Source organism: Anolis carolinensis, unplaced genomic scaffold (genome assembly GCF_035594765.1).
Source record: "Anolis carolinensis isolate JA03-04 unplaced genomic scaffold, rAnoCar3.1.pri scaffold_12, whole genome shotgun sequence".
NCBI lineage: Eukaryota > Metazoa > Chordata > Lepidosauria > Squamata > Dactyloidae > Anolis > Anolis carolinensis.
The window spans coordinates 6,632,988-6,646,093 of NW_026943823.1; the positions used below are offsets into that span (position 1 = coordinate 6,632,988).

Sequence of the window (13,106 nt, forward strand, 5' to 3'; positions counted from 1 at the left end):
AGAGGGGAAACCTCAATAATTCAATAGAGAGGAAGGGAACAGCCGTGGAGTTCCTGTAAAGACTGATGCAGGGGCTGAAGGGTCAAGGCTGGGAGTCGCTCCATGAAAGCACAGACGACAGCAAGTTGATTCCAATCGCAAGCTTCACCGCAACGGGAAAGAGTTTGGCCAAACATTGCCAAGTCTCTCATTGTGACTGGGATCCCCACACTTGGGAACGGGAGCACCGGGAGCCCCGATCTCCCTTTAGCCCTTTCTCTCCACTTTCAAACCCGATCCCTTGATGTCTCACCCACTCCCCTCGACTTCTCATTAGTTCTGCTCTCCTTGACGAATCCTAAATGACGGGGCTTGCCAATTAAGCTGTCCAAGAGCCTAGCAGACACATCAGCTGCATACAGACAGAGTCCCTAAGGATTGTGATCATAATGTGCATTGATATCAAGTCTAAAACAAGACTGTGTGGAAAACTCCCAGGAGGAAACCTCTGTTTTAAATCTATGTTTTTTCCCCCTCAGGGTAAAACATAAAAATACCACCTAAGAAAAAAAAATCTGCATGACTGGTCAGATCTTGGATTATTCCTTACCCACTTCCAGCATCCCAACCATTAATAACATTGGAGACCCTATAGCAGTGCTTCTCAACCTGGGGGTTGGAATCCCTGGGGGAGGGGGTCACAAAGGAGGTTCAGAGGGGTCATCAAAGATCACCAGAAAACACATATTTCTGATGGTGTTAGGAACCCAAATCCCTCCAGTATTTTCTGTTGGTCATGGGGGTTCTGTGTGGGAAGTTTGGCCCAATTCTATCATTGGTAGGGTTCAAGGGGCTTCTTGATTGTAGGTGAACTATAAATCCCAGCAACTACAACTCTTGAATGTCAAGGTCTATTTTCCCCAAACTCCACCAGTGTTCACATTTGGGCATATTGAGTATTTGTGCCAAGTTTGGCCCAGATCCATCATTGTTTGAATCCACACTGCTCTCTGGATGATGTAGGTGAACTACAACTCCCAAACTCAAGGTCAATGCCCACCAAACCCTTTTAGTATTTTCTACAGATGACATCTTATTAGGCCCGGGCTGTGGCGCAGGCGGGAGAGCAAGCCAGTGCAATTAACTGCAATGAATCACTCTGACCAGGAGGTCATGAGTTTGAGGTCTGCTCGGAGCCTATGTTTGTTTGTCTTTGTTCTATGTTAAAAGGCATTGAATGTTTGCCTATATGTGTAATGTGATCCGCCCTGAGTCCCCTTCGGGATGAGAAGGGCGGAATATAAATGCTGTAAATAAATAAATAAATAAATATTATTATTTACCTCCACAGTGCTATTGTACAGCCACCAGAACAACTTGTAGTTTTCAGCAGTAAATGGATATCACGTTTAATCCAGATTGATAGCACACTGTAGATTTGAGTCCTTTTCCTCAAAATAATGGTGCCCAAGTCAATCATTCTTTAAGTTGTGTGGGAGGAAGATAGTAACTAGGGAGCAGAACTATAATAGACAGGTATTTAATGCACGCATGTCTATACTCAGACAGTTAATGGCTAAGAGACCACCAAAAATGTAATGAGTTTAGTTGAGGAGAGCAAGTTGTGTGTGTGCAACCCATGCCATTGCATGGAATACAACAATGCATTCACATTGTCCTCCACATTTGTATCCTAACAGTCTGAGTCTAATGTCTTTTGGTGTGTTCCATTGGCTCGTGATGTCTAGCTCCTTCCTTTGGAAAGACATTGGGCTTAGCAACTGTCTCCAAACATTCAAACATTCAGAGTACTGTATGCTTGTTGTAACAAAGAGTATTTTCATGTAAATTTGCTAGATTTACTAGAGGAAAGAGAGAGAGAGAGAAGAGCTATCTAGGGCAGTGTGGATCACCACCCCAGGTACCTGTTAGAAAGCTGTACCACAGTATATTTGCATATCTAGTTTGCACCTAAACATAATTTGCATAATATTTGCATGGAATATATTAAGTCATTTTGCACTTCCTCTGCGCAATATGAGGTGAGAGACCGGCAGTTGCGGCTTGTATTAGAAAGCCCTTGAGATCCCCCAAGAAGCCTCAATTTACAGGTACTTCCACTCCATGATGAAATATTTGTTCTCACACAAAAAAACAGTTGCACAAAGGGGAATTAGCTTTCTGGTGCAGAGAAATTATTCACAGCAAATATGGAGAAGGAAGGGGACTCTGCTCTCATCGGAAATGGATATAGCAGGAAACCTCCAAGAAGCATCCGTGACATTGACAAGAAGGTGAGAAGGTCCCTTAAAGTCATATCCACCCAAAGGTCCCCAAAAACCTGGAACTGGTACAGACTGGAAGAATCAGTAGCAACAATCCCATCTCAAAGAGTCCTCCTTTCCCAGGGATAGCTCTTCAATAAGGTCATTAAGGCAGCCACCTCAAGGGTTGTCCCCATTGAGTTCCCTTGGCCAAAGCTGTGTTTGGAACTATACAATATATTTTCCACCCATGAGAAACACAGGGGACCCTATCTCATGGCCAGCATTGAATGTGGTTCAATCCTCAACCCAGGTGACATTGACAAGAAGATGAGAAGATCCCCTCTACCCAAAGGTCATCAAAAACCTGGAACTGGTACAGACCAGAAGAACCAATGCCCTCAACCCTCAACCCAGGTGATATTGAAAAGAAGATGAGAAGATCCCCTCTACCCAAAGGTCATCAAAAACCTGGAACTGGTACAGACCAGAAGAACCAATGCCCTCAACCCTCAACCCAGGTGACATTGACAAGAAGATGAGAAGGTCCCCTCTACCCAAAGGTCACCAAAAACCTGGAACTTCTGTGCATGGAATGAAGAAGGCCACCCTGTCCCTCGTCTCAGCCACCAAATTGTCTCAGGAAGGAGCTGCCCTTGCCCTGTCCGCCTCTGCTCTCGCTCCTTCATCTGAAACATTTTTCTTTCTTTCCCAAAGTCATCTCCTTCCTCGGAGGAGAATAAGAAATGCAATGCTATTTCAGACACAGTCTGGGTCTGGGAAGAATTTAAACTTCTTCAGCAGAGATCTATAAATGTTTAATTTTTTCATCTCTGCCCATAAGAAGGTTGTCTAGAAAATACATTATTGCAGAAGCTCTCGCCACTCTCCCATTAAGCCGAGCTCATGGTGGGGAATTGCAAAGCGACTGCCGCGGAGTCCCATTTAGAAGGTTTTGCTGGGTTAACTGAAGCCATTTCACTGAAAACGGCAAGAAGTGAAGTTTCAACAAGTTTTCCCTCTGTTTCCCAAACCCTCAATTTAGATGGAAAAACACATTGCCATTTCAATGGTGGAGTGAAGAAGCCCTTTGCTCCTTGGGCCATAGCCTTCTTTCCTTATCATTAGATGAAACTCTCATTATTATTATTTTTTTTGAGGTGGGAGCTTGACAGCAATGGCATACACTACCCAAAAATATGTAAATGCTACATCAAAACAAGCAGCATAGATTTGAAATTGAAAAGTGCTCATTGATGCATATAGCTGCTCATTTAAAAATAATGTATATAATTTGAAAAGCAATGCAATATGTCTCACCAGTATGAGCAGGTGACCTGTCTAGGTGTCAATGGCTTATTGGCATCTCCAAGACCCTGCTCTCTCCTCTTCATTATGGCACTTTTATCTTAAAAATGGACTGGATTCAGACAGGAGAGAAGCTTTTGAATGGAGTACAATGTAGATCACAAAGCCAATCTACTTTGGACCTTGTTTGGCATCCATTCCCATATCTTCAAGTCTTGAAGATATGGGAATGGATGCCAAACAAGGTCCAAAGTAGGACCTTGTCCAAAGTATTTTGCTGCCACATTAGTAAATGTTAACCATTTTCATTGCCTTGGCAGCTACCTCTCCATAATAGTCAACATGCCTGAGCTCTGCAAGTGCAGCATTTTTCCAAATGAAGCAGAGAGTGTTTGATTATTGGGACATCCATCGGGATATTGCTTCTTCCAGCATAATGACATTTGTCTGCCTGTCTTCCCAAGAGATTTGCAGGATTTTTCGGAGGCAACGCTGATGGAATGTGTGTGATGTCTGTAGACAGTCCACATTTCACAGGTGTATAACGGTTTATTTTTTTCGTGTCAGGAGCAACCGGAGTTGCTTCTGGAGTGAGAGAATTGGCCATCTGCAAGGACGTGCCCAGGGGACGCCCGGATGTTTTTGATGTTTTTACCATCCTTGTGGGAGGTTTCTCTCACGGAGCTGGAGCTGATAGAGGGAGCTCATCCGCGCTCTCCCCGGGTGGGATTCGAACCTGGCAGCCTTCAGGTCGGCAACCCAACCTTCAAGTCACAAGGCTTTTATCCCCTAGGCCACCGGAGGCTCCAGATAACAGGGTTGCAAGGACAAAAGCTTTATAAACAAGAGTCTTGGTCTCCCTATGGATGTCCCAATTGTCAAACACTCTCTGCTTCATTTGGAAAAATGCTGCACTCGCAGAGCTCAGACAGTGTTGCATTTCAGCAGCAGTGTTGACTTTTGTAGAGAGGTGGCTGCCTTTAAAAGACAGGCGGACAAATGTCAGTGTGTTGGAAGAAGCAAAGACCACCAGCATTAAAGCAATGCTGCTCTGCCATCAACTCCACTGGCCTAGACACGTTGTCCAAATGCCCAATCCCTGTCTCCCAAAGCAGTTACTACACTCACAACTCAAGAAAATGGAATATTGGTGGACAGGAAAAGAGATTGTAAAATCAGCTTAAAGCTAACCTTAAAACTGTGGCATAGACACTGAGAACTAGGAAGACCTGGCCATTGAGCACTCTAATTGGAGATCAGCTGTGATCAGCAGTGCTGTGGAATTTGAAGAGAGTGAAAGAGAAAAACGTGCCAAGAGGAAGGCACATCAAGCCAATTCTGACCAGGACTGCCTTCCACCTGGAAACATGTTCTAAATTGTTGATGCTGTATGTTATATTTTGATGTATTTACTGCTGTGTTTGGATTTGTTTTTACCGCTGTATTTTATTACACTGCTTGGCTTGTGAGCCTCCCCAAGTCCCTTCAGGGAGATGGGATGGGATACAAGAATAAATGATTATTACGAGGGTTATCCAGAAAGTAGATTACATTTTGGAATTAAAAATGAACAAAGTATAGGAGAAAACATTTACCATATGCAGTTGAAAGCCACACCCAGATACCACTTCTCAACATAGTCGCCATTCAAATCTAGACACTTATCATAGCGATGAATGAGCTTGGAAACTCCTTCCCCACAAAACTCTGTTGCTTGCGTCCTCAACGCAGCGTTTTGGAGATGATACACAGCTGAGGGAAGGGGTGACCGGCTGGTTGAGGACGCAAGCGTCAGAGTTTGGTGGGGAAGGAGTTGCCAAGCTGATTCATCGCTATGATAAGTGCCTAAATTTGAATGGCAACTATGTTGAGAAGTGGTATTTGGGTGTGGCTTTCAACTGCATATGGTAAATGCTTTCTCCTATATTTCGTTCATTTTAATTCCAAAATATAATCTACTTTCTGGATAACCCTCATATTATTATTATTTTTATTATTTTATTATGACACAGTAAACAAGATAGATATGCTGGATTTCAGATCACAAAATCACAAGTCGAACACTTCCCAAGTGTCTAGGACTGTGTGATGTATTTTCGGATGATGCGCGCAGATCCCAGCAGGGTGGCCTTTTGCAGTTGGCAGATCGTAATTTTGTCAATGTCTATTGTTTCCAAATGCCAGCTGAGATCTTTTGGCACGGCACCCAATGTGCCCATCACCACCGGGACCACCTGCACTGGTTTCTGCCAGAGTCTTTGAAGTTCAATCTTGAGGTCCTGATAGCGGCTGGGTTTTTCCTGTTGTTTTTCGTCAATGCGACTGTCACCTGGGATGGCGACATCAATGATCCAAACCTTTTTCTTTTCCACAACTGTGATATCTGGTGTGTTGTGTTCCAGAACTTTGTCAGTCTGGATTCAAAAGTCCCGCAGTATCTTTGCGTGCTCATTTTCCAACACTTTTGCAGGTTTGTGATCTCACCAGTTCTTTACTGCTGGGAGGTGGTACTTGAGGCATAAGTTCCAATGAATCATTTGGGCCACAAAGTTGTGCCTCTGTTTGTAGTCTGTCTGTGCGATTTTCTTACAGCAGCTGAGGATATGATCAATGGTTTCGTCAGTTTCCTTGCACAGTTTGCATTTTGGGTCATCAGCTGATTTTTTGATCTTGGCCTTAATAATAATAATAATAATAATTATTATTATTATTATTACTAATGTCCTCACTATGAAAGAACATGTGGGTCAAGAATAGGGCTCTACATTTACCTATCCACTGACAAGTCACTACACTACTCAGACAACGAGGGATCGCCTAAATAAGTAAATATACATGACACCCAAAGCTAGACAATTTGTTTTTGCACCCATAACACCCAATCTCATAATTACTTTTTCCTGTTGCTGGCTGTAAAAAAATATATAGCAATAAGAAAGTGGATACCTAACAAAATCTGCTGCCTGAGTTGCCTGCTTCCATCTACCGAATTGTAAGAGTGTTATGCACTGGAGTCTGATGTTGTTGGCTGACAGCTCTTTGTGCGGTTGACACAAAGCGCAGGGAAAAAATGGCACACTCCCAAGCAGAAAAGGGCAACTCTTTTCACCTGCTTGCTGGAGTTTTGATTCTATGGGATAAATGATTAATACGTACACAGAGCAAAAGGCTTTTAAAAAATATCTTGCTTGGGGTGTGCTTGAAGGGAAAATACCAGAACTAATTTAAGGCAGAGCGCTTTCTCTCACAAACACACGCATACACACTTGTTTCCCCGATTTCGACATAACAGGTTGTAACAGGCTTTCGATGTGAAAGATTTTTACAATGAATAGCCTCCATTTTCCATGGGATAAGCACATTTTTGTGCATTTTATGAAATATGTTACGAGCATTTTATTTAAAACGATCCCAGAGATGTGGCTCCCAGATTTGGTTGGTTGAAAAATGTACTGTCATCATATAGTATATTTACTAACACTGGGATCTGGGATCATGTTTGTTTAATAAGACTTAATTTTGATGAAAAGTGTGAAAAAGCACAATAATGAGAGTATGATCCAGCCAACCACGCCCATCATGTTTGTTTAATAAGACTTAATTTTGATGAAAAATATAAATAAGCATAATAATGAGAGTACGATCCAGCCAACCACGCCCATCATGTTTGTTTAATAAGACTTAATTTTGATGAAAAATGTAAATAAGCATAATAATGAGAGGATGATCCAGCCAACCACGCCCTTTTTCCAAAATACTCCATTCTGTCCCATTTCACCTTTCAGGATTTTTTTTTCTTGCTGGCTCTTTTTAACAGCATTGGCTCAGGGAAGATGGGAAAGCCACAAAAGGATTCCCCCAGGCAGGAGGCAGCCAGGCTTTGAAGCTGCAAGGCCATTCAATGCTAATCAAGCTGGCCAATTGCAACATTCACACTTGCCTCAAACTGACAAGAGTTCTTTCTCCCACCCTGAACATCATTCCACAGATATATAAACCTCTGTATATACCTCACAGCATCTGAGGATGCCTGCCATAGATGTGGGTGAAACGTCAGGAGAGAATGCTTCTGGAACATGGCCATACAGCCTGGAAAACACACAAGAACCCCATCTTAACTGTAGTCAGAATTCATGCAGAGAAGACTTGTAGCAGGATCTCTTTTTATATTTTCCTAAATTGAAGTAACCCACAAAACAATCTATATATATATAAAAGAGTAATGACATTTCGGCCTAGGACAAAACAACAAAACTACACATCCCAGAAACACTAAACTTGCCAGCACAACCCCTCATCCATGCCTCTACGTTCATACAACAAAAAGCTCCAGCTACTCCAGAAAACAGCCAGGCTTTGAGACTGCAAGGCTATTCACCTGGCCAACAAAGGATTCCCATAAGCCACAGCAATGCATGGCCGGGCAAAGCTAGTGCAAAATAAAGGGCCTGAAAGTGATATCATCCCATCTACACAAATGCCATTCCTGGAGCAACTCACCTGGTACCTTCATTCAGGTCTTTTTGCTACAAATATTCTCATAGTCAGTTTAAATCTTAGCACTATTTTATTTTGCTGCTGGTTTGAACCTTTTTGTGTGTGTGTGTTTTTGTTTTTTATCCTTATTGATTGTTTATGTTTAATGTTTTCAATGTTCCCAGAAACTCTGGTGACTGGAAGTATAAAGTTGCAATAAACAGACACTCCAAACACCAGATCACACATGAATGAGATCAGACAGTATTTTCATATTTTTCAATTAGAAGAAATGTGGGAGTTGTTGGCTGCCTAGTCTGGAGGAAATCAGCAACGCCATCAGCCAACAAAAAAATAACAAAGCCAGCAGACCTGATGGGATCCCTACTGAAATCTTTAAAGAAGGTGGACCTGAACTGACACAACAACTGCACGAACTCATTGAAAAAGTGTGGGTGACTGAGAAAATCCCAGCAGACTTCAAGGTTGCCACCATCATCACCCTTTTCAAAAAAGGGAGAAGAACAGACTGAGGAAATTATCAAGGTATCCCATTTCTAACCTCCGCTTGGAAAATACTTGCAAGAATCCTTGCAAACCGCCTTTTACCTGTCTCAGAAGGCACCCTCCCAGAATCCCAGAATGGCTTCCACCCCTCCAGAGGAACAGTGGATGTGATCTTCATTGCATGACAGCTCCAAGAAAAATGCAGGGAACAAAATCAACCTCTGTACATGGCATTCATTGTCCTGTTTTGTCTTTCAAGAACAGCCTTAAAACACTATTGTAAGTAAATGAAACCTGCTTTACTTCAGAAAAACATAAAGTACAGCATACTCAGTGGAATAATGCAAAAGGAAGTAAGGAAGTCTTAGGGCAAATATAGTTCTTACTCTCTGATAAATTCCCAAATCAAATAGTAGTCTTCTTGAGACAAAAAAACAGCAATAAATCCTTAGGAGCAGCTTCCCAGATGCAGACTCAAAGCAGGCACAAGGGGAGCGAAGGCTTAGGCATTAGAGTCAGTTTGTTACTAGCAAGAGCTGACTGCACCTGCTTCTGCTTTATAGCCCTGAGTCCCCTCACAGCTGCTAGGGAAGTTCCCAATTACTCAGCTGCATTTCTGGCAGTTATTCTAGCTGAATGACATCTCTGCTCTGTTTCTTTTCATCTCTCCTGAAAAGTGGGTACTTGCAAAATCTCCTCAGATTCCAACTCACCCTCAGATTCATGAACACTTTCCTGCTGCCCTTCTTCTTCTGAAGAAGAGGAAACCCTGACCTTGTAAAGGCATTTGACACAGCAAATCTCTCTGAACCATCCTCCAAAAAAATCGGATGTCCTGACAAATTTGTGAACATATATGAACATATACTTGGAGAATGAGAGACATGTTTACTGATGTACATTTTCATTTACAAGTACACATGCAAACAGTGATTCAAATATTTACTTTGCCATCAATGCGCTACATGATTTGCACAACCCCCTTAAACTTTCTAGAACCCTTCTCCATCTTTCCTGAACCTCATCAAGTGAGATCTAATATTGCAACAGCCAAGGGAGGAAACAAGTTTCCAAAATGTCCTGCGTTGTTGTGTTGGGGAAGGGCTCTGCAGCAAGAAGAAAATTGATCACTTGGGAATTCAGTTACAAGAAAAACATTTTGCAGCAGGGTCAAGCCAACATCATTTATCAAGCAGCAAAAAACCCCCAAAAACATGACTTTCAAAACATCACGCCTGGATGAGAAACAGATGCGGTGCACTTCTAAAGTGTCTCTTTTTATGAATGGATGTGTATCTGGAGCCCACGCCGGGGCTCTTCCTCCCACAGAAAGAAGTTGAGAGAACTGGATCCGAGCCACCAAGGCCCTGAGGTGAGTCATGGCTCCGAAGAGAAAGGGTGGAGAAGCCCCATAGGACGAGTCACACAGAGACAAGCAGGGATGGATGCCAAAGCATGTCACGTTGCCAGATTGGTTCTATGATGTTTCAAGTAAGACTGAATATGAAACCAGCCATGAGCATGTATAAAGCATATCTGGGATGAGATGGAAATGCTTCGGCATAGACAAGAGGCAGCTCTCCTTCTCCCACAAAGGCCCGACTTGGGTACCATAGCAGATACATTTGCAACAATGCAGGGAGAGCTTTTACCAACCCAACCGTCACGTCACATACAAATGTTCATAAGGAAATAGAGCAGCTGGGACCTAGAGCTGGAACAGCAAGATGCATTGGACAGAGTACAATTTTATTGCATGACTTCGCTTTGAAGATACAGGATCTAGGGCAGGGATGCCGCTAAATGTGGAGTTGGTTAATTAAAAGATCTAATGTGATATTCCCTCCCCCCTTTTTTTATTTGACCTTATTTGAGCCCTTCACTTCTAAAATAGCTACCAACTCTTCCTAGATGCACATACTATTGCTGATAATCCCCACAGTGCCATACGTATGAATTATTCCAGGGGTTCTCAAACGTTTTCAGCTGTTGAAGCAAAAGCTTCTTGTGGAGCCCCAAGAAATGTTTATATATTACATTTTATATTATACAGTAGAGTCTCACTTATCCAAGCCTCGCTTATCCAAGTTTCTGGATTATCCAAGCCATTTTGTAGTCAATGTTTTCAATATATCGTGATATTTTGGTGCTAAATTCATAAATACAGTAATTACAACATAACATAACTGCATATTGAACTGCTTTTTCTGTCAAATTTGTTGTATAACATGATGTTTTGGTGCTTAATTTGTAAAATCATAACTTAATTTGATGTTTAATAGGCTTTTCCTTAATCCCTCCTTATTATCCAAGATATTCGCTTATCCAAGCTTCTGCCGGCCCGTTTAGCTTGGATAAGTGAGACTCTACTGTATTAGATATATATTTTCATGTTAGTAGTGAGAAACTGCAAGTCATTTCTGGTGTGAGAGAATTGGCCGTTTGCAAGGCCGTTGCCCGTTGATGTTTTCACCATCCTTGTGGGAGGCTTCTCTCATGTCCCCCGTATGGAGCTGACAGAGGGAGCTCATCCCCAGATTGGATTCAAACTGGCAACCTTCAGGTCAGCAACCCAACCTTCAAGTCAGCAGTCCTGCCGGTACAAGGGTTTAACCCACTGTGCCACCAAGAGCTCCATATATAAAATGTATGTATGTATGTATGTATATGTGTGTGTGTATGTATGTGTGTATATAAGGCATGTGCCGGGCAAGTGGCAGATGGATGGAGAGTGTTTGTGTGAACTAATTCACACAGTGCAAAAAATATATATACGATATTTAAAATGAAGAACAATTTTAACCAACATAAACTTATTTCAGCGGAAGATCCCCAGGGCCATTCAGTCCAACCTCTTTCTTTCATGCAGGAAAAACACAACCAAATCACCTGTGACAGATGGCCATCTAGCCTTTGTAATAATAATAATAATAATAATAATAATAATAATAATAATAATAATAATAATAATAATACAGCCAGCAGAGTGTCTGCTGTGGACTCATCTTGTTATGTTTATAATTCTGCCGGCCCGTTTACGTTTGATAAGCTAGACTCTACTGTATGTGTAATGTGATCCGCCCTGAGTCCCCTTCGGGGTGAGAAGGGCGGAATATAAATACTGTAAAGAAATAAAATAAAATAAACAATAATACAGCCAGCAGAGCGTCTGCTGTGGAGTCATCTTGTTATGTTTCTAATAATAATAATAATAATAATAATAATAATAATAATAATAATAATAATAATAATAGCAGAAGCCCCAGAAGAGGTAGGGCACTCGTGGAGCCCTTGAGAACCTATCGTGGAACCCCAAGAGCTCCCCAGAACACAGTTTGAGAACCACTGAACTATTCCATAGGCCTTTCACTTTCTTTTCAAGAATGACACTGTCTTTTGCCAGTGTTCACCTACTGAAGTCTTCCTCCTAAGCTGTGCACATGTTCATGCGCATTCCATGACATCATTATCCATGAGCAAAGGATGATGGCGTTGGAAACACAACAGGTCACAAACAACAACTGCTCATTGAGTCTGCAGAATCATACATGGTCTCTGTAAAAGAAGTCAACACCGCCTACCTTGTTCAGGCACCTGAGAGCCCATGGAGGTGACGCTGGTGTTCAAGACATCATTCACGGCCGTGTCACAGTAGAGGCCACGCTGGACGTCGTGTTCGCTGTCCGTCTGGTCACTCTCTTCGTGCCCGCTGTCCTTCAGGCTGTTCCCCTCCAAGTCTTTGAATGTCGAACTGCTGGGTGGAAGAAAGGAGAGTGAGACATTCTGCAGAGCTCCTTCTCAGAAGCAGAATGATACAGAATGGGGGACGATGCCTGGCTTGACCGCAGTGTGTGCGAAAAAGACATTGGAGTCCTCGTGGACAACAAGTTAAACATGAGCCAACAATGTGATGCGGCGGCGAAAAAAGCCAACGGGATTCTGGCCTGCATCAATAGGGGTATAGCATCTAGATCCAGGGAAGTCCTGCTCCCCTCTCTTCTGCCTTGGTCAGACCACACCTGGAATCACACTGTGTCCAATTTTGGGCACCGCAATTGAAGGGAGAGGTTGAGAAGCTGGAGGGCAACTAAAATGATTAAGGGTCTGGAGAACAAGCCCTATGAGGAGCGGCTTAAAGAACTGGGCATGTTTAGCCTGCAGAAGAGAAGGCTGAGAGGAGACATGATAGCCATGTACAAATACGTGAAGGGAAGTCATAGGGAGGAGGGAGGGAGCTTGTTTTCTGCTGCCCTGGAGACTAGGACACAGAACAATGGCTTCAAACTACAGGAAAGGAGATTCCACCTGAACATCAGGAAGAACTTCCTCACTGTGAGAAGGGCTGTTCGACAGTGGAACTCTCTCCCCGGGGCCGTGGTGGAGGCTCCTTCTTTGGAGACTTTTAAGCAGAGGCTGGATGGCCATCTGTCGGGGGTGCTTTGAATGCGATTTCCTGCTTCTTAGCAGGGGGTTGGACTAGATGGCCCATGTGGTCTCTTCCAACTCTACTATTCTATGATTCTATGATTCTATGATTCTAACCCAGGCCGCATCGCAACTCGGCAGACAATA

General features: G+C 42.8%; 1 protein-coding gene across 5 annotated transcripts in view; it reads right to left on the minus strand.

Annotated features, from left to right (window-relative positions):
- Positions 1 to 13,106, minus strand: part of pcdh19 (protocadherin 19) — a 420,594-nt gene that overhangs the window by 269,624 nt on the left and 137,864 nt on the right. For 4 of the 5 annotated variants that reach the window (XR_010001081.1, XR_010001082.1, XR_010001080.1 and 1 more), the window contains exon 5: positions 12,116 to 12,288. Coding sequence is in view for 2 of the 5 variants with exons in the window: in XM_062964019.1 (XP_062820089.1) it covers positions 12,116 to 12,288 (173 nt within the window). In the remaining 3 variants the exon portion in view is untranslated. The remainder of the gene's footprint in view (positions 1 to 12,115; positions 12,289 to 13,106) is intronic. The other variant, XM_062964020.1, reaches the window with a different exon arrangement.